Source organism: Drosophila subpulchrella, chromosome 3L (assembly GCF_014743375.2).
Source record: "Drosophila subpulchrella strain 33 F10 #4 breed RU33 chromosome 3L, RU_Dsub_v1.1 Primary Assembly, whole genome shotgun sequence".
NCBI lineage: Eukaryota > Metazoa > Arthropoda > Insecta > Diptera > Drosophilidae > Drosophila > Drosophila subpulchrella.
This window is the reverse complement of record NC_050612.1, coordinates 17334300-17361020: the sequence shown is the minus strand read 5'-3', so window position 1 is coordinate 17361020 and position 26721 is coordinate 17334300. Positions and strand designations below refer to the sequence as shown.

Genomic DNA, 26721 nt, shown 5'->3' with positions numbered 1-26721 from the left:
TGGGCTTGTTTTTAGCTAAAGGGAGTGCGAAATAGAGTCGGATAGTGATCCTCATCAGGAATACATACTTTTAAATACTTTCCGATGAGTCTAGTATACCCTTTTACTCAATTCGTATTGGAAAAAACAACAACGATATTCTATTAAAGGTGAGATATTTCTTTTCTTGATTTTGTTGATTACAATTGTAGACAAATAAGTCACCAAAAAGAACAAATGAAACAAGCCGTCATACCCCTAAAATGTGAAATAAATTGAGGAACAGTTTAAATTCGTATCTGCCAGAAAATATATTTTTTGTTTTCTAAAATATAAAACGATGTGTTGATATATGAAACTGGAACTGAACGAATTATTAATTATTATTATTATTCATTATTATTACTCATAAGCTCGAACTATTTACATTGTTTTGAAAAAAAAAGGATTTTACCCTTAATTTTATTGAATCTAAAAAAAATGTGATCTGAACAATTATTGTACGATCAAAAAAAAAAAAAATTATGCAGTTTCCTGATAGCCACTTCTACAAGTAGCACTAGTTTACTTAAAATTTCATGTTGCGCAACATTTTGCGAAATATGTCAATAGCTTATTTAATGGGGACTTTTATTCCGGAAATTCATTTGAAATTTCTTAAGCTTTACCAAGAAATCTGATTATTACTTCCCGAAAAGTACCCATTTATCTAATCTTTCGAGTACTCCCTGAAAATAATTTACAACATGACCTTACCCCGAAAACGTACAAAACTGTAAAAACGGTTAGCAGATGGTCACAACAGCTCAGTCAACAGTCCGACCATGTACTCATTCAAGAACTTAATAATACAGACGGTCCTTGTCCAGATGGTGGTCGTCATCCAGGCTGGAGTCTACAGCACAGATGACAAATGGGTTTATGTGGACAGAACTAAGGATCTTCCGGAGGAAGCTGTTTTGGGTGGCTACGATCCAGAGGGCTACGACAACTACGTGGGTCGTGTGTCGTACGTCAGTAACGTTCTGCCCGCTCGAGTGGTTCCGGAATTGGGACGGGCAACCTCCAACACGGACACCTTGAACTTCGCAACTGTTACTTACGAGGTCCTGGTGTCTAATGCCACAGTAAGCTACGAGTGGATCCGCAGTTTCGATGGTTTCCGAGAGAAGAATGCTGTATCCGTGGGAACTAATACCGCCGACGATCGCGTCTTCATTTGTCGCATCCGCACCGATAATGCGCTCCTCATAGGAACCCTGTACCCTCCGAAGCGAAAGTGCATTGTCAAATACGAAAATATTCCACTTCGTGAGTTCGACAAGTATGAAATCCTGGTCAGAAAGCGCCAAGTAGCTCCGTTTGTGCCGTATGTTTTCTAGATTGGTACATAGCACACTGAATGCTAGCAAATAAAATACATGCTTATTGATCAAAAACATTTGTATTGTGTTCTTAATTGACTTGTCATGTTAGATAAGATAAAAGATGTAAGCTATTTTTTCCCTTGTAGGCTAGAAACAACAAATAAATATATTAGATATCAATTTTCGTACTTCATTAAAACAGAAAGCGGTTATTATTGGGTCATTATAAACGGAATTCTAGCTTGGAAAGCCACATATCACTACTCAGAAAGCCATATTATAGTATTCTTATAATTTTAAAATTCTATGCTGATTTGGCAATCTTGTTAAAATGACATATTAAAAATATATATACATATATACACTATACATATATAGTAATCTAATTCCGTTTTCAAATACAATTGTTTTATCTAGAGAAAAAAGTTCTGTAGAAACACTTGTGAGCTAAAAGCCTATTAAAAATGCGTGTCCTATTTATAATTTATAAAAACAAAAGGAATATAAGTATTTAAAATTTATATATAATAAAAACTAATTTTACTCGGTTTTATAGGGGCATGCAATATTGGCGCTCAAAAATTAAATTTTATTGAAATTTAAGAAAACCTTTAGCTTTTTTATTTCCAGATTGAAAGATTATACAATAACTTAAACTTATGAAATAACTGGGACGGGGATTTTTGTCCTCACATATTTGTTATTTTTAGAGGGTGCAATAAAACAACGATGCGTAAAGTCACTCTTTATGTTAGTCACCGAAACCGATGCTATCAATACCAATCTTCTGATAAAGAGAAGTGTTATTTGAGTTGGGAGATAAGGAGACGACTATAAAAGCAGTTAGGTTCGAGACTGGACACTCAAAGCGAATCCAACAGCCCATCAAGATGTACAAAGTTGCTTGTTTGGTTTTGGCCCTGTTCGCAGTCGCCTACGCGGTTCCCTCGGCTTATGGTGAGAGCCAAAAGAACTGGAGGGTTAACTGAACCGAAGTAATACTTATATTCTTGCAGATACCGAGCACGTGTGGAAGGCTGGAAACCTGTCGTACGTTATCCCCGATAATGCTGTTTTGGGTGGCTTTGATCCCTACGGTTTCAACACATATGTGGGTCGTGTGAAGTACATCAATGATATCCTGCCCGCCCGCGTTATTGCGGAAACTGGTGTGGCTCACTTCAACACCCCGACCATCTCCTCAAAGCTCCTTGTATACGACATCCTGGTGGCAGATCGCAATGTGAAGTACGTGTGGGTAAGGAGTTTCGATGGGTTCTACGAAAAGGGAGCCGTGGCCGTTGGCACTACGGTCAAAAATGAGCGCGTTTTCTGCTGCCGAGCCAAGACCGATGGAGGTGTCCTGATCGGCACCCTTCTTCTCAGCGAGAAGCTCTGCATCATCAAGCACGAGACCTTGGCCCTGCGGAAGTTCGACAAATATGAGGTCTTGGTGGCCCAGCCGGTTAATGGAACCATCTACTAGATTCACATATTAATTGAAATCTCTAGTAAAAAAGAGAGAAATATTTCTGGACTGCTAATAAAAAAATTAATGAATCAAAATTTGGGTGTAAGAAAATTTTTATCTGAAAAAATCTCAAATTTATTGGGAATTATTCCTATTTTTATTAACTTACCCAGTTGGTGTTGTAGAAAAACCCAAAAATATGTTTTTCAATATAGATACGCATCACAAGCAATTTAATTCGCTTAAAAAATATTTACAAAACAAACCCTAACGTTTGACTGAGTTAAGGACGTTCGCTCCTCCTCATGTTAAAAGAAAATTATATTTTCAGCTTTTTAGTTTCGATGTCTTAAACCTATTTTATTTTATCATAAGGATGAAAAAACGGGCCTTAGTTTATAATATCTTATGGTGAATTTGGCAAACATAACAAGTAAATTAAGTCTCATATAATTTTTAACATTATCGTTGTGATAACCATAATATCCGCTTGGTTGATTACAAAATTAAACCTGGAGTAAACTGATGGTCGTAAAATATAAAAATCTTCACATTTTCATTAAGTTCTGTTAAGCACTTGTAAACCACTTTGATTGACAGAGATCTACTTTTGTGTGGTTTTGATTGATTTAAAGGGGGTTTTCTGCTTATCAGTTTTCGCAGAAGTGATTGATAAGATAAGCAGGCGGATTGGCTATTGGACACTGGAGCCATTTAGACATTACTCAGAAATGTTTACAGCTTGGTCAAAATTAAATTATAAATTATCTAAATTGGTTTGCTCCAAACTCCCGATTCACAGTGAGTGGTATAGAGACACCGCCTAGTTGTTATCAGCATAAATAAATATTTCCATTGCTTATCAATTTCCATTACTCGATTTTTTGCGGCAAATAAATTAGTACTATAGTAATTTTAATACCTTTTAGTATTATTGCTGGTATAAAACCTGAAATACAAAAAAATTAAACCTGTTAGAGCATTTTAATTATAATTTGGAAATTAGAGAGACGTTTTTATACGGAACAGAATTGTGTTTACTGCAAAAAATTTAAGTATGTATCTCTACGTGTAGTACTTACACAAGAAGTTATCTTGAATTTAGAGAATCTACCGACTCGTAAGGATGAGTACTAAGAGAAAGCTGAAAACGTTCATCCCCACAATTGTGCCCGAATTAGAACGCTGCTCATCCTTCCACCACGTCCACTCATTGTTGTAAAATCGGGGATCGCATTCCGAATCCGCAGGTTTATTGTTCGGAGGGTGGGCCTGTTTGGCAAACTGCTCAATTCGAGCCCAAAGATCCAGGAAAATGGTCGTGTTTTGATACTCCTCATACAGGTTGCTCCGTTCGCAGGGATCCGCGTCGATGTCGAAGAGACAGGGTGCCTCAAGGGGCATGCAGGGTTTGATTCCTGTCGCAGGATCCGGGCACTCGATCCTGGCCTGATCCCTCAGTTCGCTGATGTTGCGCTCTCCGGCGGATACCTGCTGCAACTGTTGCCAGACACTGGTGTTCCGAATGATATCCTCGTACTCCCCAGACCGCGGATCCACCTCACTGGTCACTCTTTCACCCAGCCAGCCGTCGTGAAGTCCCTGATTGGTACTACCGCTGATTACCTTCCACTTGCCACGCGTGTATGACAGATGGGGTTCCTCCACATCCTCATCGATTATGTGGACAATCTCCCGCTCCACCGACTCGTATCCGTACTTAAGGGCCGACCAGAGGTTCAAACCATCCAGGTGGAGTTCCGGGTCCAGCGATATTCCCGCTGCTGCTGCCAACGTGGGTAGGAGGTCGCCAATGTAGATTTGCTGTTTCCATACACTTCCCAAGCGCTCGAACTCAGTGCTCCAAATGGCCGCCGAGGATCGCAGGGCACCCTCCCAGGGGGTATTCTTTTGCTAGGGTTAAAGAAGGATTAAGAAATTACTTAAACTCGGTATGAGGCAATTCAAATCTGGATCCTATTTGAAAAAAAAAGTAATGCCAGTGAAAAATATTACATATTTTCAAATTTCATTATTTCAGAAGGAAATACATACATAAGATTTTCTAAAAGCAATGCCACTGAAATACATTTCTTTGTATTTTCAAAAATGTTATGCTTCCGAAAATACATTTCCTTAGATTGCCAAAAAGTAATGCACTGAATATACATTTCATTGGCATTGAAAAAATATTTCATTACAGATCCGGAACTAATGATAGTTGAAGTATAAAATATTTGCCATAAACTGTTTATACAACTGCGTAAATATGTACTTACTCCCCTCAATGGATAATTGGAGGCGGTGGTGGAGTGGGTTCCCTGGGTTGGCCCCCCATTATCAGACAGGAAGAGTACGATGCTGTTTTGGAGCATTTCCTGTCGTGCCAGGGCGTCTATGACCATTCCCACGCTTTTGTCCAGTCGCGAAACCATTGCGGCATAGAAGCGGTGGGTTTCATTTCCAATATAATCGAATCTGGCCAACTCATCGGCAGGTGCCTGCATTGGACTATCCTCATTTCCAGCGTGTGGAGCCAGGTGATTTAAAAGCAGAAAGAGGGGCTGGTTATTTTTTCCCGATCCTTGATCCTCGATTTCCTGGATGGCAGCATCGGTAAGCACATCGGTGACATAGTGACCCACCTGATCGTGAGTGGATTTCAAATTATCCCGGAAATCGTGGCCATTTAAGCCTTTGTTCTATAAAAAAAAGAATTAACAGCGAAAATTATTTTAATATTTTACAATATTAAACAGGTTATAATTACTTAACAGATTTTTGCGGACTTTAGGTTTTGAAAACATGGCCTACTTCTTGGCAGATGCGAAAACTTAATCTTGTAAAAAATATTCAGGTAAAAATCGACGTGTTTCCTACCTTTTGTTCATAGCTCTGCGTGTAGTAATCAACATAGGCCCCAAGGTAGCCCAAATGCCGATCGAAGCCCCGTTGAGTGGGCGTGAAGTTGCGCTGTGACATTCCCAAGTGCCACTTTCCCAAGAGACTAGTTCGATAGCCATTTTCCCGGAAAATCTCCGCCATGGTGGTCTCATTTAATGGAAGACCCCAGGGTTGATCGTTCACAATTACATAATGCTGCATACCTAAAGAACAGTATTAAATCATTTTTGTGTTAGGGATATCATATAAAAATTAAATTGCTATATACAATTTTAAGAATTTAATTGACTTGCCTGTACTAATGGGATATTTTCCAGTTAGAAGAGCAGCTCGACTGGGAGTACACATGGGAGCGGCGTATAGATTGTTCAGGATCACTCCGCTATAGGCCAGAGCATCAATGTTGGGAGTGAGGAAGTTGTTGGAGCCGCGGAAACTTACGTCGTCGAAACCCTATCAGAAAATGTTTCCATTTCCTATTTAACACCAAAAAATACCGCATTAGACTCACCAAATCATCGGCCATAATAATGATTATATTGGGCTTATCGGATGTGGCAGTTATAACACTGCATAAGGCAATACATAAAACTAGTCCTGCAGTGAACGACGAAGTAGAACTGCTGAGTTTACCCCGATTAGTTGACATCGCCGTAAACGGAGTGAGGAATATGTGGGACAGCTAGTAAACAAACAAATGAGAATTAGTGCAAATAAGCGTTTTAAAAATTAACATACCAAATGGGCGACAATGATGAATGAGCTCGCCAGTCCGTTCCGGATATCTTAGCAGTAAAATGGCTCCTAATATAATCTATTTTATGGAGTTTTTAGTAGTTAATTTTCAGAAAATTCTACTGCTTAACTACGGTTTTCTAGTTCGATTGAATAACAGTTAGCCGGGGAACAAACAAAATGTATAAAGTTAAACAACTGATAACCAGTGAGCAAACATCATCGAGTTTATGCACTTGGGCAAATGTTTTCATCAAATTAGGCGTACATAAAAAACACAGCAATTACGATTAAATGCAAATGAGATGGAGCTGGGAATTGGTTAAGTAGGAAATTGCCTATGATCACTGCCGTGCTGAAAGCTTGGCTTGGGAGTATTATTGTTCTCAACGGAAACAATTGCTTTTTTATACCATTTATATCATTTTTTGGGTGATAAAAATAATGAACTCTTGCAAATACATTCAAATATTTAAGTAATAACAATGAAACCCATAAATACAACACACAAAAAATGTTTGTAAGAATCTTGCATTTAATAAAATACTATTAAAATAAGTAAGTGATGACAAGCCATTATCACATTTCTTGCTAAAATTTCTTTTATGCGGAATCTCGATTTTGAACTTTTTGCATATTTATTGCCTAACCCCTCCGTATATAAAATTTAATTTCTTTAATTGTTTTCAACTGTCACTCCAAACCAACTGATATAAACACAGAAATTGTATTCAAAGATTTGGCGGTGTTTATTGCTGAATCATTTTATTCTGTTCACACACTTTTATAATGACCACAGAGAACATGTTCCACGAAAGAGAATAAAAGGAATCCAAATAACAATGGGCTTATCAGCTATATTCGTGCATGCCAATTCCACTCACAAGTATTCGCGATCGATGTTATTGTATCCCGCGTTCTGATCTGATCCGCCGTTCTCGAAGTGCGGAGAGCAACTGAATAACATCTGAAAACAATTCGAGATTGCCTTAATAGCCAGTTACTGGCTAATATATATCCCCTCCAAATAAACATCAAACCAGCTTAGAGTGGGTGGTACCGAATGAGAGAGAGCGTAATATGATGCGGTAGGGTACGTTTTTGGTGAATACTTTTAGGAGGAAAAAGCAGTTTCATTGAAAAAATAACAGAAATGACTTCGAGCGGCATTCAATTGGAGCTTGTGTTGATGCACGTAAGAACTCCATCCAACTTTAAAATATTGTAATTAAATTATTATATTGCCAACATTACATATAAAATAGTTTTAGGTATTAAAAAAAATATTTTTTGGAAAGAATTAAAATAAAACATTTAATCCCAGTTGGATAGCAAAACAATATTAAGATTTGGGAAATTTTTTAATATATTATTGCGAAAAAAATCTTAAGATTGCATTGTTCTATATCGTGTCACCCATAACAAAACCGGTAGAAGTCATGCAGAACGGTTGGATTGAGAATTTTTCAATTCGAAACTTATTTATTACACTCAATATCATTTTACAATGTAAAATTTACATAGCTGTCCGATTTAAAAAAATGTTTTTTTTTTTAATTGTAGCATTTTGACTTTGGATCCACACATTTTAGGACGTTAAAGCGTGTCCAACTTTTAAAACAATGCTGCACAGAGCAGGCATTACTAAGATTTATACAGGAGGACATGCATAGGTTGAATTTAAACTTTATTTGGTCGCATCTTCGTAATAACAAATACAAAGTACCCTTTTCCTCGAAGTATCAAAATCAACAATTGTCCATTTTTAACAATAAAGGAATTATGAATATGTTTTTGATATTCACACAAATCTTCTTCTTCTTCGTCACCATGTCCGCCCCCACCTTTACTACCGCCGATCCAAGAATTTGAAGCCCAATCTTACCATTCGCAGCAGAGAGAACAGTCTGCACATAAAGTCCTGGGTTTGACTTGTTGGTTCAACATGCCCCTGATAAGCGATGCAGTATCGTTAGTAATGACTTCCTTGAACAACGCAGAATGCCTGCAATCTTCCACAGGCTCTGAGACATTGCAAAGATGTTGGAACTTTCCATCAACTCCGGTGCTACAATACATTGCGGGTTTGGCAGAATACTCGTATAGGACGGAGTGCTTCTCGGGTGCACAGCTGTATAGGCAGGATAGCCATTGGTGGGTCCATCCATCCTTTTCGACCCTGGCTATGGCGCAGCCCAATCGGTTACTTGGGCCCACCATCATTCTCAGAAAGTGTCCAATCTCTTTGCTAAAATGAAAAAAATTAGTCGCAAGATCGCAGAATAAGGCCCACAACAAGGATGTACTTATCACTGGACAATCCATCCAATAAACTAGGTGCGGTGACGTGCTTATACTGATCGTACCAAGCATTCAGCTGTGATCTAATTATCCTCAGCGGATTAACATTCGCCTTGAACTTGTTGTAGACCGCATGGTAGCCCGGAGAGGAGAATACTTCCGTGGAAATACAGTGTTTTGTGGGTTGGAGGTCACAGCGTTTCACAAGGAGCTCAGCCAGGTATGCCAGTTCGCGATCCCACTTCAGCGTGAGCATGCGTGCTGCGTTCGGTAACTTGTGGAATTTGCTCCCGGCCACAATATCGCGATATGTGTTGTGATAGTACAAGATGAATTTCCTCATGCTCTGGGATAAAGGAATGATCTTTGCATCGTTTCCACACTTCGACGACCAGTTCTGTAATTTAAAAAGAGAACCCATGGAATTACGGAGTCAGTGGTAATAAAGAAAGTGCTAAATTGAGGACTTCCACGCTCACCCCTGTATTATGGCATCCAATATGAGGAAGCTCCCTGTCTTCTAGGCAGTTATTTAAAGTGCAATAGTCCGTTTCTGGCACCAGATTCACTACATCCACAAAAAACAGCAATCCGATTGCAACGCAAAAACCACTGCGCATCTTCATATTTCCTTTCAAACTAACTGTGTCATCCATCACTCGGTTTTAAAATTAGTCTCGATTATATTGCTAGCCTTGGTTCATTATGATCAAGTGTGGCTAAGAACATTATCAAACAAAAACACCTCTTAACGAGGTAGAAAGTAGTGGCGAACGCGCCTTTAACAAACATTTCTGATATCAACAATTGTGACGAAAAATGATATTACATTCGATAAAATAAATAAACCATATTAAATTTATGATTTCGGTTCGCAACAGTACATATTTATTTACCTACATGTAAATTTGCTGTTGTAGCGTGCCGAAAGTCTGGGTATGCAGTCTTCTTAGTTTTTGCAATACCTCTCGATTGGTGTATCATAATTGCAGATTATCCATAATTGCAGATTTTCAATTCTGCAGCTATATATAGTAGTTGTCTTCGCACGCCGTCTTGCGCGCTTCGCAACTACGTGTACTGCCGTCCACAGTGATATTTAAATGCTCTTTTGTGGGCCAAGACTTTATTTATAATTATTAGTTCAGGCTTAGATTTTAAGGCATTTGTCGCATTCAGCTGTGATCTTATTATCTTAAGTTTACTAGTGTTCGCCTTGAACTTATTATAGACAGCCTGTACCTCGAACGTCTGTCCGTATGTCCGTCTGTCCGTCAGTCCGGATGAATGCTGAGATCTCGGAAATTATAAGAGCTAGGCTATTGAGATTTGGCATTCAGATACAGAATTGGGATCTCAGATTTAGTTTCCGTAGCCTGGTACGCAGCGCAAGTTTGTTACACGAATATGCCACGCCCACTCTAACGCCCACAAGCCGCCCAAGCCATTGGCGCCCACAATTTTTATGCTAGATAAAAAATGTTAACTGAAATGTATTGGTCTCATCAATACCTATCGATTGATCCAACAAATTAGCCACGCCCACTCTTGTTTGATTGCAAAATCAATATATCTAAGTTTAACTTTGCTAAATAAATAAATTTGATTAACTTGGAATTGTAGACAATTTTGAAATAAATATATTTGAAGCACTGCCTCTACAACAAGCCCAATTCATTATATTGTATGTACAATGTATACATATGTATATGTATCAGGCGCATAATTCATTCGAACATTTAAATGGTTGCCTCTTGAAAATGTAACGTTAATTGTAAATAAATAATACATTTTTATTTTTTGATATTTGTGAAGCGGCTTTCAGATTTCTTTTGATTATTATTTTATTTCATTATTATTTTAGGTTATTGTAAATTAATAAAAATATAAATAAAATATTTTTAAGTTAATGTAAATTAATAAAAAATATTTTAATTTTACAATCGTTTGTTTTTGAATATGGGCAAATCCGAAAAATGGTCAACCAGGACCGAAACAAAAAAAAACTTCATAATCATCGAATTTTTTGCGTATTTTCACAAATAAATGGCCATATTTTCATAATACAGTGGAACCAAAGCATACTTCATTTGTTTTGATGAAGGAATTTCCCTGTACGGTGGGCTGATAAAATAGAAGTGGCTAAAAAATAAACATAACAACAAAGCCCAAGGAATACTTTTAGGAGGAAAAGTAGTTTCATCAAAATGACAATAGAAGTGACTTAGAGTGCCATTCGGATGGAACTTGTGTTGACGCACGTAAGAATTCCATCCAACTTTAAAATAATGTAACTCAATTATTTGATAACATATACAATTAATGTTTGGTATTACAAAAAATATTTTTTGAAGAGAATTAAAATTAAACTTTTAAACCCAGTCGGATAGCAAAATAATATTCAGATTTGGGAAATTTCTTAATGTATTACTGCAAAAAAAGTCTTAAGATTGCATTGTTCTATATCGTGTCACTTATAAAAAAACCGGTAGAAGTCATGCGGAATGGTTGGATTAAGAGGTTTTCAAGCATTTTGACTATGGATCCACACATTTTTTTAGGGCGTTAAAGCGTGGCCATCTTTTAAAACAATCCTGCTCAGAGCAGGCATCACTAATGCATAGGTTGAATTTAAACTTTATTGGGTCGCATACCCTTTGTTTTGCCCGTAATAACAAATACAAAGTACCCTTTTACTCGAAGTATCAAAAACAACAATTGTCCATTTTTGGCAATGAAGGAATTATAAATATGTTTTTGATATTTACACTAATCTTCTTCTTCTTCACCATGTTCACCCCCACCAAGTATTCCAAGCACTCCAAGTATTCCAAACCAGACTCCAAGTACCTGAAGCCCAATTCCACCATGCGCAGCAGAGAGGACAGAATACACATAAAGTCCTGGACTTGACTTTTTGGTTCATCATGCCCCTGATAAGCGATGCAGTATCGTTAGTAATGACTTCCTTGAACAACGCAGAATGCCTGCAATCTTCCACAGGCTCTGAGACATTGCAAAGATATTGGAACTTTCCATCAACGCCGGTGCTACAATACATTGCGGGTTTGGCAGAATACTCGTATAGGACGGAGTGCTTCTCGGGTGCACAGCTGTATAGGCAGGATAGCCATTGGTGGGTCCATCCATCCTTTTCGACTCTGGCTACGGCGCAGCCCAAACGGTTACTTGGGCCCACCATCATTCTCAGAAAGTGTCCAATCTCTTTGCTAAAATGAAAAAAGTAAGTCGCAAGGTCGCACAATAAGGCCCACAACAAGGATGTACTTATCACTGGACAATCCATCCAATAAACTGGGTGCGGTGACGTGCTTATACTGATCGTACCAAGCATTCAGCTGTGATCTAATTATCCTGAGCGGATTCACATTCGTCTTGAACTTGTTGTAGACCGCATGGTAGCCCGGAGAGGAGAATACTTCCGTGGAAATACAGTGTTTTGTGGGTTGGAGGTCACAGCGTTTCACAAGGAGCTCAGCTAGGTATGCCAGTTCGCGATCCCACTTCAGCATGAGCATGCGTGCTGCGTTCGGTAACCTGTGGAATTTGCTCCCGGCCACAATATCGCGATATGTGTTGTGATAGTACAAGATGAAATTCCTCATGCTCTGGGATAAAGGAATGATCTTTGCATCCTTTCCACACTTCGACGACCAGTTCTGTAATTTAAAAAGAGAACCCAGGGAATTACGGAGTCAGTGGTAATAAAGAAAGTGCTAAGTTGCGAACTTCCACGCTCACCCCTGTATTATGGCATCCAATATGAGGAAGTTCCCTGTCTTTTAGGCAGTTATTTAAAGTACAATAGTCCGTTTCTGGCACCGGATTCACTACATCCACAAAAAACAGCAATCCGATTGCAACGCAAAAACAACTCCACATCTTCATGTTTCCTTTCAAACTAACTGTGCCATCCATCATTCGGTTTTAAAATTAGCCTCCGTTATGTTGTTAGCCTTGGTTCATTATGATCTAGTGTGGCTAAAAACATTATATTTCAATGCCGTATTTTGGGCCAAGACTTTATTAATAATTATTAGTTCAGGTAAAGTTTTTAAGGCATTGAAAAATACATTTTTTTTCTTGATCAGCAAAACTAGGCAAGTCATCAGGGTTGAGATTTAAATACGTACTTTTGGGTAGGCAACCGTACTATTTATTGATTATTATTTCAAACATTTGCTTTTGAGATGCTGGGTATGTGAGCGCTTCATTCGGGGTGGTTCGAAGTTCTCCACTAATACGCAAAGCCGCCATTCGCTGTACTTTGTTTAGAGGAGTCAGTATGCATTGTTTGTGCAAGGCGGTCCACCACAGAGCCACTCCGTACAGTAGGATTGGCTTGACTACCGCTGTGTATATCCAGTTGACTATTCTTGGGGACATGCCCCATCTTAGCCCAATTGCTTTTTTACAGGAGTAAAGTGCAATGGCCGCTTTTTGGTTCTCTCTTGGTTGTTTAAGCCCCATTTGAGGCGCTTATCTAGTACTAACCCCAAGTACCTGGCGTGATCGCTAAAAGAGAGATTACAATTGTTTAGAATGGGTGGGTTAAGTTGTGGAATTTTGTACCTATTTGTAAATAGAACAAGTTCTGTTTTCGAGGGATTTACCCCGAGTCCGTTCGCTATCGTCCATTCCGATAGTATTTTAAGTTTAGCGGTCATAGGATCGCAAAGTGTTTGTGGATATTTTCTATTAAAGATGATGGCAACGTCGTCTGCGTATGCCACGACCTTACAACCTCCTCCTTCCAGAATCCGCAGTAGTTTATTTACTGCGATATTCCACAAGAGGGGTGATAGTACACCTCCTTGCGGTAAAGTCTGAGTTGAGGTCCCTAGTGTGGCTGTGACCATTCTGCTTATCAGTAATTTATGGATTAGCCTCACCATTGGCGGCTCAACCCCTAGTTCTGTGAGAGATTCTATTATAGCAGTGGGGAGCACGTTATTGAAGGATCCCTCTATATCCAGGAAGGCGATCAGTGTGTATTCCTTGATGCTGAGTGATTTCTCGATGCTGCTTACCACCAAGTGTAGCGCCGATTCGGTTGACTTACCTTTGGTGTAAGCGTGCTGTGCTTCTGAAATTTGTGTCGGGTCTATGGTGGCCCTTATGTGTAGGCTCATCATTCTTTCAAAGCTCTTAAGCAGGAATGATGTTAGGCTTATTGGCCTAAAATCCTTTGCTGTGGTGTGAGTGGCCTTCCCTGCCTTGGGAATGAATACCCCCTTTGTTTCTTGCCATGCTGTTGGTAGTTCTCCTACCGCCAGGATGGATTGGAAGATTTTTTTCAACCAGTTTATGGCTATCTGGTCTGCTTGTTGGATGTGAGCCGGTGTTATCCCGTCTGGTCCCGGCGATTTGTATGGTTTGAAACTGTGAATGGACCATTTCATGTTGCGATCTGATAGGAGTGGATCTAATTCGATTCCCTCTCCTGCTCCTCTTTCAGGAGGATGACCAGCTTGTTGGCTCCCCGGGAATTGAGCGTCTAGGAGCAGGCCCAAGGACTCTTTACTGGAGTCTGACCATGATCCATGGGGAGGATATTTGTCAGAACTTCTTTGTACCTGTGCCAGTCGGCTCGTCTGGGGTTAGTGAAGCTGACCGGCAAGGGCGAATCAAGGGACAATACAGTTTCTATGAATCTATGGTCCGAAAAGGAGTGCTCGTCAGAGACTGCCCAGTTTTTGACTGCGCCTACGAGTGAATCTGATACCAAAGTTAGATCTATCATCGTTTGGCAAGCTTTAGTTATGAATGTAGGGACATTGCCCCTATTGCATAAGAATAGGTTCGAATTTAGAATAAAATCAAAAAGAGACTCACCTCTGTCGTTGTTGTTTGGGCAACCCCACTGGGTGTGATGGGCGTTGGCGTCACAGCCTATTACCAAACCTTTCCTGAGCTTTTCGCATTCCTCTGCCAGTCCTCTGACCAGCGCTGAACAATTCGCATCGTCGGTATTGCTTCGTTGCAGGATACCCGCTGGCTGTCCGGGACTGTTTATTTACTGGGGTTTCCGTCCACGATTCCGTGTTTGACTTCCCCAACAAGTTTATTCACAGTTGGCCTCAAAAGAGGTCGTCCGCTATCCGCAACCTGCGACCCGCTCGGTTGCCCCAGCTAGGCGACTTTGGAACCATCTCACAAGTTCCTCAGCCGAGTGGGCGGGGCATATTCGCGTAACAAACTTGCGCTGCGTACAAGGCTACGGAATCTAAATCTGAGATACCAATTCTCTATCTTTAATAGTTTCCGAGATATCCACGTTCATACTTACGAGTTTTTGAAGTTTGTGGGCGGTTTGTGGGCGTTAAAGTGGGCGTGGCAAACTTTTTTTTGGGTCAATTGATAGGTATTGATGAGAACAATACATTTCAGTTAACATTTTTATTCTAGTATTAAAACTGTAGGAGCCACAGTTTTGGGCGGTTTGTGGGCGTTAGAGTGGGCGTGGCACCCTGCTGAAACAAACTTGCGCTGCGCAGGGATCTCAGGAATCTGCATGCGTAATCCCAGTATTGTAGCTCTTATAGTTTCCGAGATCTCAGCGTTCATACGGACAGACGGACAGACGGACATGGCTAGATCGACTCGGCTAGTGATCCTGATCAAGAATATATATACTTTATGGGGTCGGAAACGCTTCCTTCTGGCTGTTACATACTTTCCGACGAATCTAGTATACCCTCTTACTCTACGAGTAACGGGTATAAAATTTGATTAACTTGGAATTGTAAACAATTTTTAAATAAATATATTTGAAGCACTGGCTCTACAACAAGCCCAATTCATTATTTTGTATGTACAATGTATACATATGTATATGTATTAGGCGCATGATTCATTCAAACATTTAAATGGTTGCCTCTTACTGATTAGCACATAAAAATGTGACGTTAATTGTGAATAAATAATACATTTTTATTTTTTGATATTTGTGAAACGGCTTTCAGATTTCTTTTGATTATTATATTTCATTATTTTTTAGGTTAATGTAAATTAATAAAAATATAAATAAAATATTTTTAAGTTAATTTACATTAATATTAATATACACCGATCGTTTGTTTTTGAATATCCTCAAAATACATTTTTGTATAAGTCCATAGTGTTTCGAAAGAATTCATATCTAGAAAAAAATTTATTTTCAGCCCTGAATGTGAACGGAGGGCTGATGAAATAGAAGTGGCTAAAAAATAAGCATAACAACAAAGCCCAAGGAATACTTTTAGGAGGAAAAGTAGTTTCACTAAAATGACCAAAGAAATGACTTCGAGCGCCATTCGGATGGAACTTGTGTTGACGCACGTAAGAATTCCATCCAACATAAAAATTCGATAACATATAAAATTAATGTTTGATATTACAAAAAATATTTTTTGAAGAGAATTAAAATTAAACTTTTAAACCCAGTCGTATAGCAAAATGATATTAGATTTGGGAAACTGCAAAAGTGGTCAACTTTTAAAACAATCCTGGACAGAGCAGGCATTACTAATGCTTAGGTTGAATTTAAACTTTATTGGGTCGCATACCGTTCGTTTTGCCCGTAATAACATATACAAAGTACCCTTTTACTTGAAGTATCAAAAACAACAATTGTCCATTTTTGACAATATAGGAATTATGATTATGTTTTTGATATTTACACTAATCTTCTTCTTCTTCTTCTTCGTCACCATGTCCGCCCCCACCTCCACCACCTTTACTACCGCCTTTACTGCCGCCTTTACTACCGCCTTTACTACCGCCTTTACTACCGCCGATAATCGTATTCCAAGTTTTCTTAACCAGACTCCAAGAATTTGCAGCCCAATCCCACCATTTGCAGCAGAGAGAACAGACTACACATAAAGTCCTGGACTTGACTTGTTGGTTCATCATGGCCCTGATAAGCGATGCAGTATCGTTAGTAATGACTGCCTTGAACAACCCAGAATGCCTGCAATCTACCACAGGCTCTGAGACATTGCAAAGATGTTGAAACTTTCCATCAACTCCGGTGCTACAATACATTGCGGGCTTAGCAGAATATTCATATAGTAGGGAGTGCTTCTTGGGCGAACAGCTATACAGGCAGGATAGCCATTGGTGGGTCCATCCATCCTTTTCGACTCTGGCTACGGCGCAGCCCAAACGGTTACTTGGGCCCACCATCATTCTCAGAAAGTGTCCAATCTCTTTGCTAAAATGAAAAAAATAAGTCGCCAGGTCGCACAATACGGCCCACAACAAGGATGTACTTATCACTGGACAATCCATCCAATAAACTGGGTGCGGTGACGTGCTTATACTGATCGTACCAAGCATTCAGCTGTGATCTAATTATCCTGAGCGGATTCACATCCGTCTTGAACTTGTTGTAGACCGCATGGTAGCCCGGAGAGGAGAATACTTCCGTGGAAATACAGTGTTTTGTGGGTTGGAGGTCACAGCGTTTCACAAGGAGCTCAGCTAGGTATGCCAGTTCGCGATCCCACTTCAGCATGAGCATGCGTGCTGCGTTCGGTAACCTGTGGAATTTGCTCCCGGCCACAATATCGCGATATGTGTTGTGATAGTACAAGATGAATTTCCTCATGCTCTGGGATAGAGGAATGATCTTTGCATCCTTTCCACACTTCGACGACCAGTTCTGTAATTTAAAAAGAGAACCCAGGGAGTTACGGAGTCAGTGGTAATAAAGAAAGTGCTAAGTTGCGGACTTCCACGCTCACCCCTGTATTATGGCATCCAATATGAGGAAGTTCCCTGTCTTCTAGGCAGTTATTTAAAGTACAATAGTCCGTTTCTGGCACCAGATTGACTACATCCACAAAAAACAGCAATCCGATTGCAACGCAAAAACCACTCCACATCTTCATGTTTCCTTTCAAACTAACTGTGTCATCCATCACTCAGTTTTAAAATTAGCCTCGGTTATATTGTTAGCCTTGGTTCATTATGATCAAGTGTGGCCAAAAACATTATATTTCAATGCCGTGTTTTGGGCCAAGACTTTATTAATAATAATTAGTTCAGGTTAAGTTTTTAAGGCATTGAAAAATACATTTTTTGTCATGTAAGGTATGATATATATATTCTTGATCAGCAAAACTAGGCAAGTCGATAAAGCCGTGACCGTCTGTCCTTTTTTCCATCAGAGTTGAGATTTAAATACGTACTTTTGGGTGGGCATTATTGATTATTATCTTATTATTTTTATGTAATAATTAAAAATTGTTCGTTCAAACATTTGCTTTTAAGATGCTGGGTATGTGAAATATATATAATCGAATCACAAACTTCTTATTGTGTCGACCGGCTTCGAAGTCGTGGTTTCGAGTTGAACGCGGTTGAAATATGCTATATACTATGCGAAATACTATATTATTTTAATATCCTTATTTTATATTGTCCGAATATTACGCGTTTGTCCGATCAAGGGCTGAATACGCTTCCTTTATTTGGAACCCTTCTAGATTAACAGCTTGGAGAGACTGCAGAAAAAGTTAAGTAGAAGTAGGCAGAGAATGATTTATCCATTGGCGATTAATTAATAAATAAATAAATAAATGCGTTGCGACCAACCAAACGATCGGTGAAACATATCTTCCAACTGCCAAATCTCCCAAACTACCGGTCTGATCGAACTGAAGTAATCTAAATTTATGATGGCTCATCTCGAAGGTAATTAAACTCTCTAATAGATGGTTAGCGTTTTTTTGGCTTCTTTTAAAATCACATTTACAACAAAAAAAAAGTAAATATCATTTCGAAATAGTTTTTATTATATTACCTTTAATGATTATAAAGTTTCCAAAGACTCTAATATGGAACTCATTCTTCACCTTCATCCTCACCTTCATCTTCACCTCCACCACCACTACCACCCCCACTACCACCGACAATGGTATTCCAAGTATTCTTTACCAGACCCCAAGTACCTTTCGCCCAATCCCACCACTGGCAGCAAATACCGCAGATACCACAAAGAGTCCTGGACTTGACTTGTTTGCTCATCATGCCCCTGATAATCGATGCAGTATCGTTAGTAACGACTGCCTTGAACAACGCAGAATGCTTGCAATCTACCACAGGCTCTGAGACGTTGCAAAGATGTTGGAACCTTCCATCAACACCGGTGCTACAATACATTGCGGGCTTAGCAGAATATTCATATAATAGGGAGTGTTTCTTGGGCGAACAGCTATACAGGCAGGACATCCATTGATGGATCCATTTATCTTTTTTGATTCTGGCTATGGCGCAGCCTAATCGGTTACTTGGGCCCACCATCATTCTGAGGAAGTGTCCAATCTCTTTGCTGAAATAAAAAAAAAACAAATAACAAAAGTGGAGATAAGGTCTTGAACAAGGTTTACTTATCAGTGGACAATCCATCTATTAAACTGGGCGCAGAGACGTGCTTATACTGATCGTACCACGCATTCAGCTGTGATCTTATTATCTTAAGTTTACTAGTGTCCGCCTTGAACTTATTATAGACCGCCTGGTATCCCGGAGAGGAGAATACTTTCGTGGAAATGCAGTGTTTTGTGGGCTGCAGATCGCAGCGTTTCACAAGGAGCTCGGCCAAATATGCCAGTTCGCGATCCCACTTCATTTTAAGCATGCGTGCTGCGATCGGTAGCCTATGGAATCTGCTCCCGGCCACAATATCTCGATATGTGTTGTGATAGTGTAAGATGAAATTCCGAGTTATCCTGGATAAGGAAACTATCTTTGGCTCCGTTCCACACTGTGATGACCAGTTCTGTAATTGCCAAAAACATCACATACATTAATAAACTGGTAATTGAATCTAGCAAGTCCAAAAATTTTTAAAATTTTGTTTAATAATAAAGACGAAAAAATGCTGCTTAAAAAATCCTACTGTTTTTGAGGCTGCTTTACTGAAATCCTCACTTTATCTGTGCGTAGTACAATTAAATGCTAGTTTCTAGACTCTCACACTTACTCCCTCATTATTGCATCCAATATGTGGTAATTCCTTGTCGGCTGGACAGTTTTTTAAAGTACAATAGTTCGTTTCTGGTACCAGTTCGACTACATCCAGGTTGAAAAAAAGGAACAGTCCGGCTGCAACGTAGTAAGCACTCCACATCTTTATATTCCCTTGTAAACTAACTATTTCCATCATTATTTGGCATCCAAATTAGTTTCGTTTATGATTTTAGGCTCGGTGCATTATGACCGAATGTTTTAAATACCAGAAAAAAACGAAATATGGCAAGATGAAGTTTATATACCCTTACAGCTAAAATCTATGTCATTCAATTGTAACCAATAAGTTTATCCAGTTCCTGTTTGATTTTAGAAACAATAGATCATAGTTTACCTTTGCTAAATAAATAAGTTTTATTAACTTGGAATTGTAAACAATTCTTAAATAAATATATTTGAAGCACTGCCTCTACAACAAGCCGATTTCATTATTTTGTATGTACAATGTATACATATGTATATGTATTAGGCGCATGATTCATTCAAACATTTAAATGGTTGCCTCTTACTGATTAGCACATAAAAATGTGACGTTAATTGTGAATAAATAATACATTTTGGTTTTTTGATATTTGTGAAGCGGCTTTCAGATTTCTTTTGATTATTATTTTAGGTTAATGTATATTTTTAAAAATTATAAATAAAATATTTTTAAGTTAATGTAAATTAATAAAAAAATTTTTAATTTTACATTTGCTTGTTTTTGAATATCTTCAAAATACATTTTTGTTTAAAACCATATTGTTTCGAAAGAATTCATATCTAGAAAAAATTTATTTTCAGCCCTGAATGTTTTGCAAAAAAAATATTTTCAGTTAAGGGTGGAACGGAGGGCTGATGAAATAGAAGTGGCTAAAAAATAAGCATAACAACAAAGCCCAAAGAGAGCCAAAGGAGAGAGCGCTATTGTATTGTATTTTTTACCGGCTAAATTAGGGCTGCCAGACCACCGCGTTGAGTGTATAAATATCGGGAGCATATCTAGCTCATGGAGATTTGAAGAAGTCGACTACCCGGTTTCTCTCCCGCTTCACAGAAACAACAGTAGATGGACATGGACGTAGCGGGTTAGGTAAAACCATTAAATATATTAAAAATATTTTATTATTTGCTTCTAAGAAAAAAGTATGTATTTGTGTATGTTTTTATTTATTTTAATAATTTTTTGGTTTTCTTAGACTGAATAGAGACTTAATTCTTGTAACATTTGAAAGTCTATCATCTGTCTCCAAGATCAAATTTCATTGATATATATTAAACACAACTTTTTCATCTTTTTAATTATAGTTTTAGCTATTTACTTTTCTCACTTACAAAATGTAAAATTATTTGTCATCTAAAGACGAACGTAATATTGGCAAGATATGCATTTGAAAAAGTAACGTAATTTGGAGATAATATTGTTTAAATTTTTAAACCATTCATTCCCACTGAATTACGTATGTAAAATTAGGTGACTAATAATAAAACATTTTGTATAGCTTGCTTTCTTAAAAAAATTTTTTTTTTAATTCATCTGAGGATGAGGAGAATCCACGCAGATTCCACTCTACTTTTCAAACCAATGATGCCCCAGAACATAGAGACTTACATATGTGAGATCTCATGAAGATGTCACCTGTAGTTTGTACAAGTATTTTATATTAAAGGTACACTTTATTGGAAAGGTACGAAAACCCTGGTGACTACGTCTATGGAAACTGGCAGAAAGAGAGCGGTGGATGGGGAGAGAACGGCAGCTGCAATGTGTTGCGTGGAAATGTGATTTTCTGGCCGGTTCTCTAGAGACCAAAACACATGGTTCGTGGCAGAACGGTTATGTGAGGAGCGGAAAGCGGCCGCAAATTGATGAGCTACACAGTATTAATTGAATTTAATCAAATCGATTCGGGTGACAACAATGGAGGAGTTTGCTGAGTACTATGGGTGAGTTTTTCGGCATGTGTGGGGGGCTCAAGAACACGCATGCAACAAGTGTCTAAAATTAGCGTTAAATGCAATCAAACACGGTGGCTAATTTTAGCCACGATTTAGCACCCACCTCTCGGCCACACGACGCGAATAGCAGCGATCCCAACAGCTGAGCTGCGTATAAACAATGCCAGAATCTCCACGCGTCCATGTCAATGGAAAGCTCAAACAAAGCCAAATTAGTAGTGCCGTAGGAAAACAAAACAATTCAGGGGCTAACATCACCCCTACTGAAAAATGCTCTATAGGGGACCAAACTGAAGTTTCAGCTGCTGTTTTTACATTTGCCGCGTAAACACTTTTAATCAGACAAGCTAGGCGTGATCTTCACGTGATTAATGCATATAAACTTTTTTACTTCACTTTATGTCTTGATAAGAAAAAAAAAATTTATAAAAAAAATTTAAAATAATAATAAAATCAAAAATATTTTTCAAACCGAATTTACCAAGAACAAAAAGCTTTCTTGTACGATCGTATTCTTATCTTTAAAAGGTTTCCTAAGATATTACCATAATGTTTGATAATATTATACATATGAAAAAGTATGCACTGTCCGAAAAACATTGAGATCAAGATATATAATAACAAATTAAGAATTATGTGAGAAACTTAGGACAATATTTAAAAATCTAAGTCATACAAATGAATATATATTTTTATATAAAGTCCTAATGTAAATCATCATCAGTTATGTTTACTTAAATTATGTTACGATTTTTATTTATTTGTTCATTTTAAAGAGCCTTTTATTTGCTTATGTATTATAAAGACCCAACTGCCTAGCTACTCGCCTATTTATTTAACAATGACAGAGAGTTTGTACTACCTGAACCGCTAATCGAACCCGACAATTCATTAGGGCTTGTGGTAAACTTGGCCCATCGACCTGCCAAGTCATCTGGTAAACCGAGAGTTCCCACTGGAGGTATGCACTCGGGCAAAACTCTCATACTGTGGTACATTCAGGTGGGGCAGAAATGGAGGAGGTGACGGGTTACCAATTAGCGTTATCAGCGTCAGAGGCGTGAGTCCACCACAATCGTGTCCGACCTGAGGATGCGAAAGCTTCTGTCCGGTTCGAACTCACCACGATCCCCCGGAGCCGTAGAACCGATTCGCTATTTAATGGCTCTGGCGTGCTCGACGAACGCTCAGAAATAAGTGGGACGCTTTCCGGCGCCATACGAAACTCGATCAAATTCTGAATTGCGAATTCAAATACTCAAACTCAATTAAGTGGCAACCAGATACTGTATATACTGTCATTTTTTGCCTATTCGATTATTTGAAACTCGATTCCGCCCTTGCAAACCGAAGATGGCTTTTATTTTGTGATATTATATACCCAAAAATAAAAAATCAAGTACATAGTGATATAACAAAGACAAAAACTTAAGTGATAGTTCATACAGGAATTCAACTAATCCTTTCACAAGCAGGTGAGAAGAAAATATGCGTTGATGGAAAGCAGAATACTTTAACTAAGTTTCATAAATAGTAGCCTTAAGCTCGATGTGTGCATCATAATTCAAATGTACTACCATGCCAGTATTGATAAAAAACTCCTACAACAAATCAATGAATTATAAGAAAATAGCAATAAATTCAGAAAACAAGAAAGAAAGTAACTAACATTTTAAGACATACTTTTTTTGGTAAGCGAAAGTGAGTTATTAGTGTACCTATTGTTAGATCTAATAATAGGGACCTAATCTAATTATAAATATTTCACTTTTTGCCACTATAATAGTTTGATTTTTCTATTAAATAAACTAAACAAATGTTTGAACTTAAGATAGATTTTTCCTTTTTAGTATTGGGTAACAAAGCAAAACGTTATTAAGCCCTACTTCAAAGATAATACCGATAAGAATTTCGGAGCTATGGAGGACTAACACACACTTAATGACTTTGTTTTAGTCGTTTGCAGGGAGATTTCCCCTCTTAGTCATCGGGGATTATTCCCGATGATCACAAGACTCCAATTTAGATCATCTTTGACGCGTTGGTGGTCGTAAAGCCGTTGTCTACATTCGCACATTAACGGACGCCCACTAATTTTCTTATGGCCCGATCCATAAACCCAACTCCGCACAATTTCTTGGCCCACCTACCACAGACACTTTCCACAAATTGCGAACGTGTTAATATGTGGGTTCTGTAAACATCGAAAGTACGGCGGGTTACATATTGCACGGCTCAGCAAGAAGCCCTAAAGCCCCAATTGCACACTTACCCATTATAATAATTATTTAATGAACACTTTCCAGAATGCCCAGCTGGAGCGTGACGAATGCGTTTCGCGTGCTCACACGCAAGAAGCCCCTGGAGGACTCCAATGAATCCAAATTGGCCAAGGTTTTGTCCGCCTTCGATCTCACCGCCTTGGGAATTGGATCGACCCTGGGCGTGGGTGTCTACGTCCTCGCTGGAGAAGTGTCCAAGCAATATGCGGGTCCAGCGGTGGTCGTCAGCTTCCTCATCGCTGCCATCGCCTCGATCTTCGCCGGACTTTGCTATGCAGAGTTTGGAGCCCGGGTTCCGAAGGCGGGATCGGCGTACATCTACAGCTATGTGACCATTGGCGAGTTTATCGCCTTCCTCATCGGCTGGAATCTCATTCTCGAATACGCAATTGGTAAGCTTTCAATTAGTGGCTCCGCCGTCTGATTGATTTGATTTAATTGCCTAAAAAATCTGATGTACTCATATTTGAATTCGTTAGGCTCTGCCAGTGTCGTAAAGGGTTTAAGCACCTATCTCGATCAGCTCTGCGGCAATCCCATGAGCACTTTCCTGGGCACCCACATGCCCCTCAACATCGATGGGATGGGTGCCTATCCGGATCTGTTCGCCTTCGTGGTCACCATTCTCTTCTCCCTGGCCATTGCCGTGGGAGCCAAGGAGTCCACCAGGGTGAACAACGTCTTTACCATGCTGAATTTGGGAGTGGTGCTGTTCGTTATCATCGCAGGGCTCTTCAAAGGTGAGTTTTCTAATTTTAAGTGAGTGGGTTAGGTAATGAAATCGCTTAGAGGAATCAAATTATTATAAATTACTCATTTTTAGGAATTTTTCTTGCTAAAAAGAAATTACTTTTGTTCTGATATAACAATGTCTTTATATATCTGTCATTATTTTGTTGTGTTACATTAATTTAAAAAATGTATAAGTCAAGGGATCAACCATATGGATATCATAAATGTATTATTGTTTACTTATACAACTTAAAAAATCAAACATAATTGTTTTAGTCACACGTTGATACATGAAAATAATACTTAAAGGAAGAGAAACCCATTTATAATCTAACTACATCTTTCGTTCAGTTTCCAGCAGCAACTGGTCCATTCCCAAATCCGAGGTTCCTGAGGGCTATGGCAACGGTGGCTTCATGCCGTACGGAGTTTCGGGCATAATAAAGGGAGCTGCCGTTTGCTTCTACGGCTTCATTGGCTTCGACTGCATTGCCACAGCTGGGGAGGAGGCCAAGAACCCCAAGAAGTCCATTCCATTTGCCGTGATCGTCTCGTTGGCCATGATCTTTCTGGCCTACTTTGGCGTGTCCACGGTGCTGACCATGATGCTGCCCTACTTCGAGCAGGACGAGAAGGCGCCGCTGCCCCATGTCTTTCGTATAAATGGCTGGCATGTGGCCGAATATGTGGTCAGCATTGGAGCGATGTTTGGTCTGTGCTCCAGCATGATGGGAGCCATGTTCCCGCTGCCCAGGATCGTTTTCGCCATGTCCAACGATGGGCTGCTGTTCAAGTTCCTCGGAGATATCAGCGAGAAGTACAAGACTCCCTTTAAGGGTACCATGATCACCGGTCTGCTGACGGGCATCCTGGCAGCCGTTTTCAATCTCAGCCAGCTTGTGAACATGATGTCCATTGGAACCCTGTTGGCCTACTCCATGGTGGCCAGTTGTGTGCTCATGCTGCGCTACGAGGTGGACGATCGTCGGGAGAGTCGCATCGTGGGAAATGGTCGGGCACTCAGCCTCGAACAGGATCGTCCATGTGCCCTTTGGAGGAGGATTTTCAACCTCAATGGCCAGGCAGTGCCCACGAAGCAGTCTTCAAGGATCGTCACCTACAGTGTGACTCTGTTCTGTAAGTAAAAATAGTTTTTAAGTTACAAATAACTGATTCTAATAAAATCAATTTATTTTCAGCTCTTTGGTGCATGGTCTTCTCACAGATTCTGACCAAGTTTGAGGAGGACATAGCAAACGTAACGTCCTTCGATGGTATTAAGCTGGTGCTGGGCACCATTCCGCTGGTACTGCTTCTCCTGATCATTTCGCGGCAGCCCACCTCGGGAGTCAAGCTGTCGTTCAAGGTGCCCCTGGTACCCTGGCTACCGGGCATTTCCATTCTGATCAACATCTATCTGATGATCAAGCTGGACATCCTCACCTGGGTACGCTTCAGCATTTGGATCGCCATCGGACTGGCCATCTTTCTATCCTACGGCATCCGTCACAGCCGTCTGAGGCAGCGAGAGCAGCGCAACAACTCCATCGCCATGATGCGGGACTGCAGCAACTCTGCATTGTTGGGCGGCCAAGAGAACTCCAAATATGGCAACGAGGTGCCTCTGATATTGATGCACAGTACATCCTAAGTATAGATTGATATTTAACCACAATACATATTTGTTTTTTGCCTGAAAGATACGCGATTGCACCTGCGATTCTCATCATCCACATACTCACCTATGTAATTTACACAAGCACCTAGCCTCATACCGTAAAATAGGAAACCAAAAACTACGAAAAGTACAATAAGTTAGCTGAAAGCAATAAAGACGAATATTCGTATGCTGAACAGTGGATTAATTTACTTTGGTGACTACAATTTAGCAGGCCAATTTATTCACGTGGGATTTAACATTTTATATTTGGAAAATGTTATCGTACTGCACTCACAGTATATAAAATTAAAT

General features: G+C 39.3%; 8 protein-coding genes across 11 annotated transcripts; 3 read left to right on the top strand and 5 right to left on the bottom strand.

The window, feature by feature from the left end:
* Positions 1-736: 736 nt before the first annotated feature.
* Positions 737-1398, top strand: LOC119554247. The gene has a single exon (XM_037865084.1). It carries the CDS (start codon positions 804-806, stop codon positions 1359-1361), a length of 558 nt encoding a protein of 185 aa, XP_037721012.1. The 5' UTR covers positions 737-803; the 3' UTR covers positions 1362-1398.
* Positions 1399-2219: 821 nt separating this feature from the next.
* On the top strand, positions 2220-2912 carry LOC119554800. Its single transcript, XM_037865850.1, has 2 exons — positions 2220-2303; positions 2363-2912. Exons 1-2 carry the CDS (start codon positions 2237-2239, stop codon positions 2830-2832), a joined length of 537 nt encoding a protein of 178 aa, XP_037721778.1. The 5' UTR covers positions 2220-2236; the 3' UTR covers positions 2833-2912.
* Positions 2913-3038: 126 nt separating this feature from the next.
* Positions 3039-7406, bottom strand: LOC119554799 (arylsulfatase B). Of its 2 annotated transcripts, XM_037865848.1 has the most exons (8): positions 7341-7406; positions 6460-6535; positions 6233-6403; positions 6015-6174; positions 5698-5924; positions 5097-5519; positions 3900-4731; positions 3039-3766 (listed from the first exon to the last, which is right to left on the bottom strand). In XM_037865848.1, exons 3-7 carry the CDS (start codon positions 6368-6370, stop codon positions 3928-3930), a joined length of 1752 nt encoding a protein of 583 aa, XP_037721776.1. In that variant the 5' UTR covers positions 6371-6403; positions 6460-6535; positions 7341-7406; the 3' UTR covers positions 3039-3766; positions 3900-3927. The 2 variants fall into 2 exon arrangements, with proteins under 2 accessions (XP_037721776.1, XP_037721777.1); XM_037865849.1 differs by lacking the exon at positions 6460-6535 and having other exon boundaries at positions 7341-7359.
* Positions 7407-8126: 720 nt separating this feature from the next.
* On the bottom strand, positions 8127-9395 carry LOC119554000 (antigen 5 like allergen Cul n 1-like). The gene is made up of 3 exons (XM_037864707.1): positions 9237-9395; positions 8763-9154; positions 8127-8704 (listed from the first exon to the last, which is right to left on the bottom strand). The coding sequence occupies exons 1-3, from the start codon at positions 9381-9383 to the stop codon at positions 8338-8340; spliced, it is 906 nt and encodes a 301-aa protein (XP_037720635.1). The 5' UTR covers positions 9384-9395; the 3' UTR covers positions 8127-8337.
* A 1989-nt stretch (positions 9396-11384) lies between these two features.
* Positions 11385-12665, bottom strand: LOC119553790 (antigen 5 like allergen Cul n 1-like). The gene is made up of 3 exons (XM_037864400.1): positions 12520-12665; positions 12046-12437; positions 11385-11987 (listed from the first exon to the last, which is right to left on the bottom strand). The coding sequence occupies exons 1-3, from the start codon at positions 12658-12660 to the stop codon at positions 11552-11554; spliced, it is 969 nt and encodes a 322-aa protein (XP_037720328.1). The 5' UTR covers positions 12661-12665; the 3' UTR covers positions 11385-11551.
* Positions 12666-16290: 3625 nt separating this feature from the next.
* On the bottom strand, positions 16291-17656 carry LOC119553725 (antigen 5 like allergen Cul n 1-like). Its single transcript, XM_037864311.1, has 3 exons — positions 17508-17656; positions 17034-17425; positions 16291-16975 (listed from the first exon to the last, which is right to left on the bottom strand). Exons 1-3 carry the CDS (start codon positions 17652-17654, stop codon positions 16441-16443), a joined length of 1074 nt encoding a protein of 357 aa, XP_037720239.1. The 5' UTR covers positions 17655-17656; the 3' UTR covers positions 16291-16440.
* Positions 17657-18594: 938 nt separating this feature from the next.
* LOC119553125 (antigen 5 like allergen Cul n 1) lies at positions 18595-24134 on the bottom strand. Of its 2 annotated transcripts, none has more exons than XM_037863315.1 (3): positions 24008-24134; positions 19155-19546; positions 18595-19096 (listed from the first exon to the last, which is right to left on the bottom strand). In XM_037863315.1, the coding sequence occupies exons 2-3, from the start codon at positions 19403-19405 to the stop codon at positions 18610-18612; spliced, it is 738 nt and encodes a 245-aa protein (XP_037719243.1). In that variant the 5' UTR covers positions 19406-19546; positions 24008-24134; the 3' UTR covers positions 18595-18609. The 2 variants fall into 2 exon arrangements, with proteins under 2 accessions (XP_037719243.1, XP_037719242.1); XM_037863314.1 differs by lacking the exon at positions 24008-24134 and adding an exon at positions 19751-19904.
* LOC119553123 (cationic amino acid transporter 2) lies at positions 21568-26603 on the top strand. Of its 2 annotated transcripts, none has more exons than XM_037863312.1 (5): positions 21568-21723; positions 24042-24409; positions 24497-24757; positions 25101-25886; positions 25949-26603. In XM_037863312.1, exons 1-5 carry the CDS (start codon positions 21698-21700, stop codon positions 26398-26400), a joined length of 1893 nt encoding a protein of 630 aa, XP_037719240.1. In that variant the 5' UTR covers positions 21568-21697; the 3' UTR covers positions 26401-26603. The 2 variants fall into 2 exon arrangements, with proteins under 2 accessions (XP_037719240.1, XP_037719241.1); XM_037863313.1 differs by lacking the exon at positions 21568-21723 and adding an exon at positions 22941-23210.
* The last annotated feature ends 118 nt before the right edge of the window (positions 26604-26721 follow it).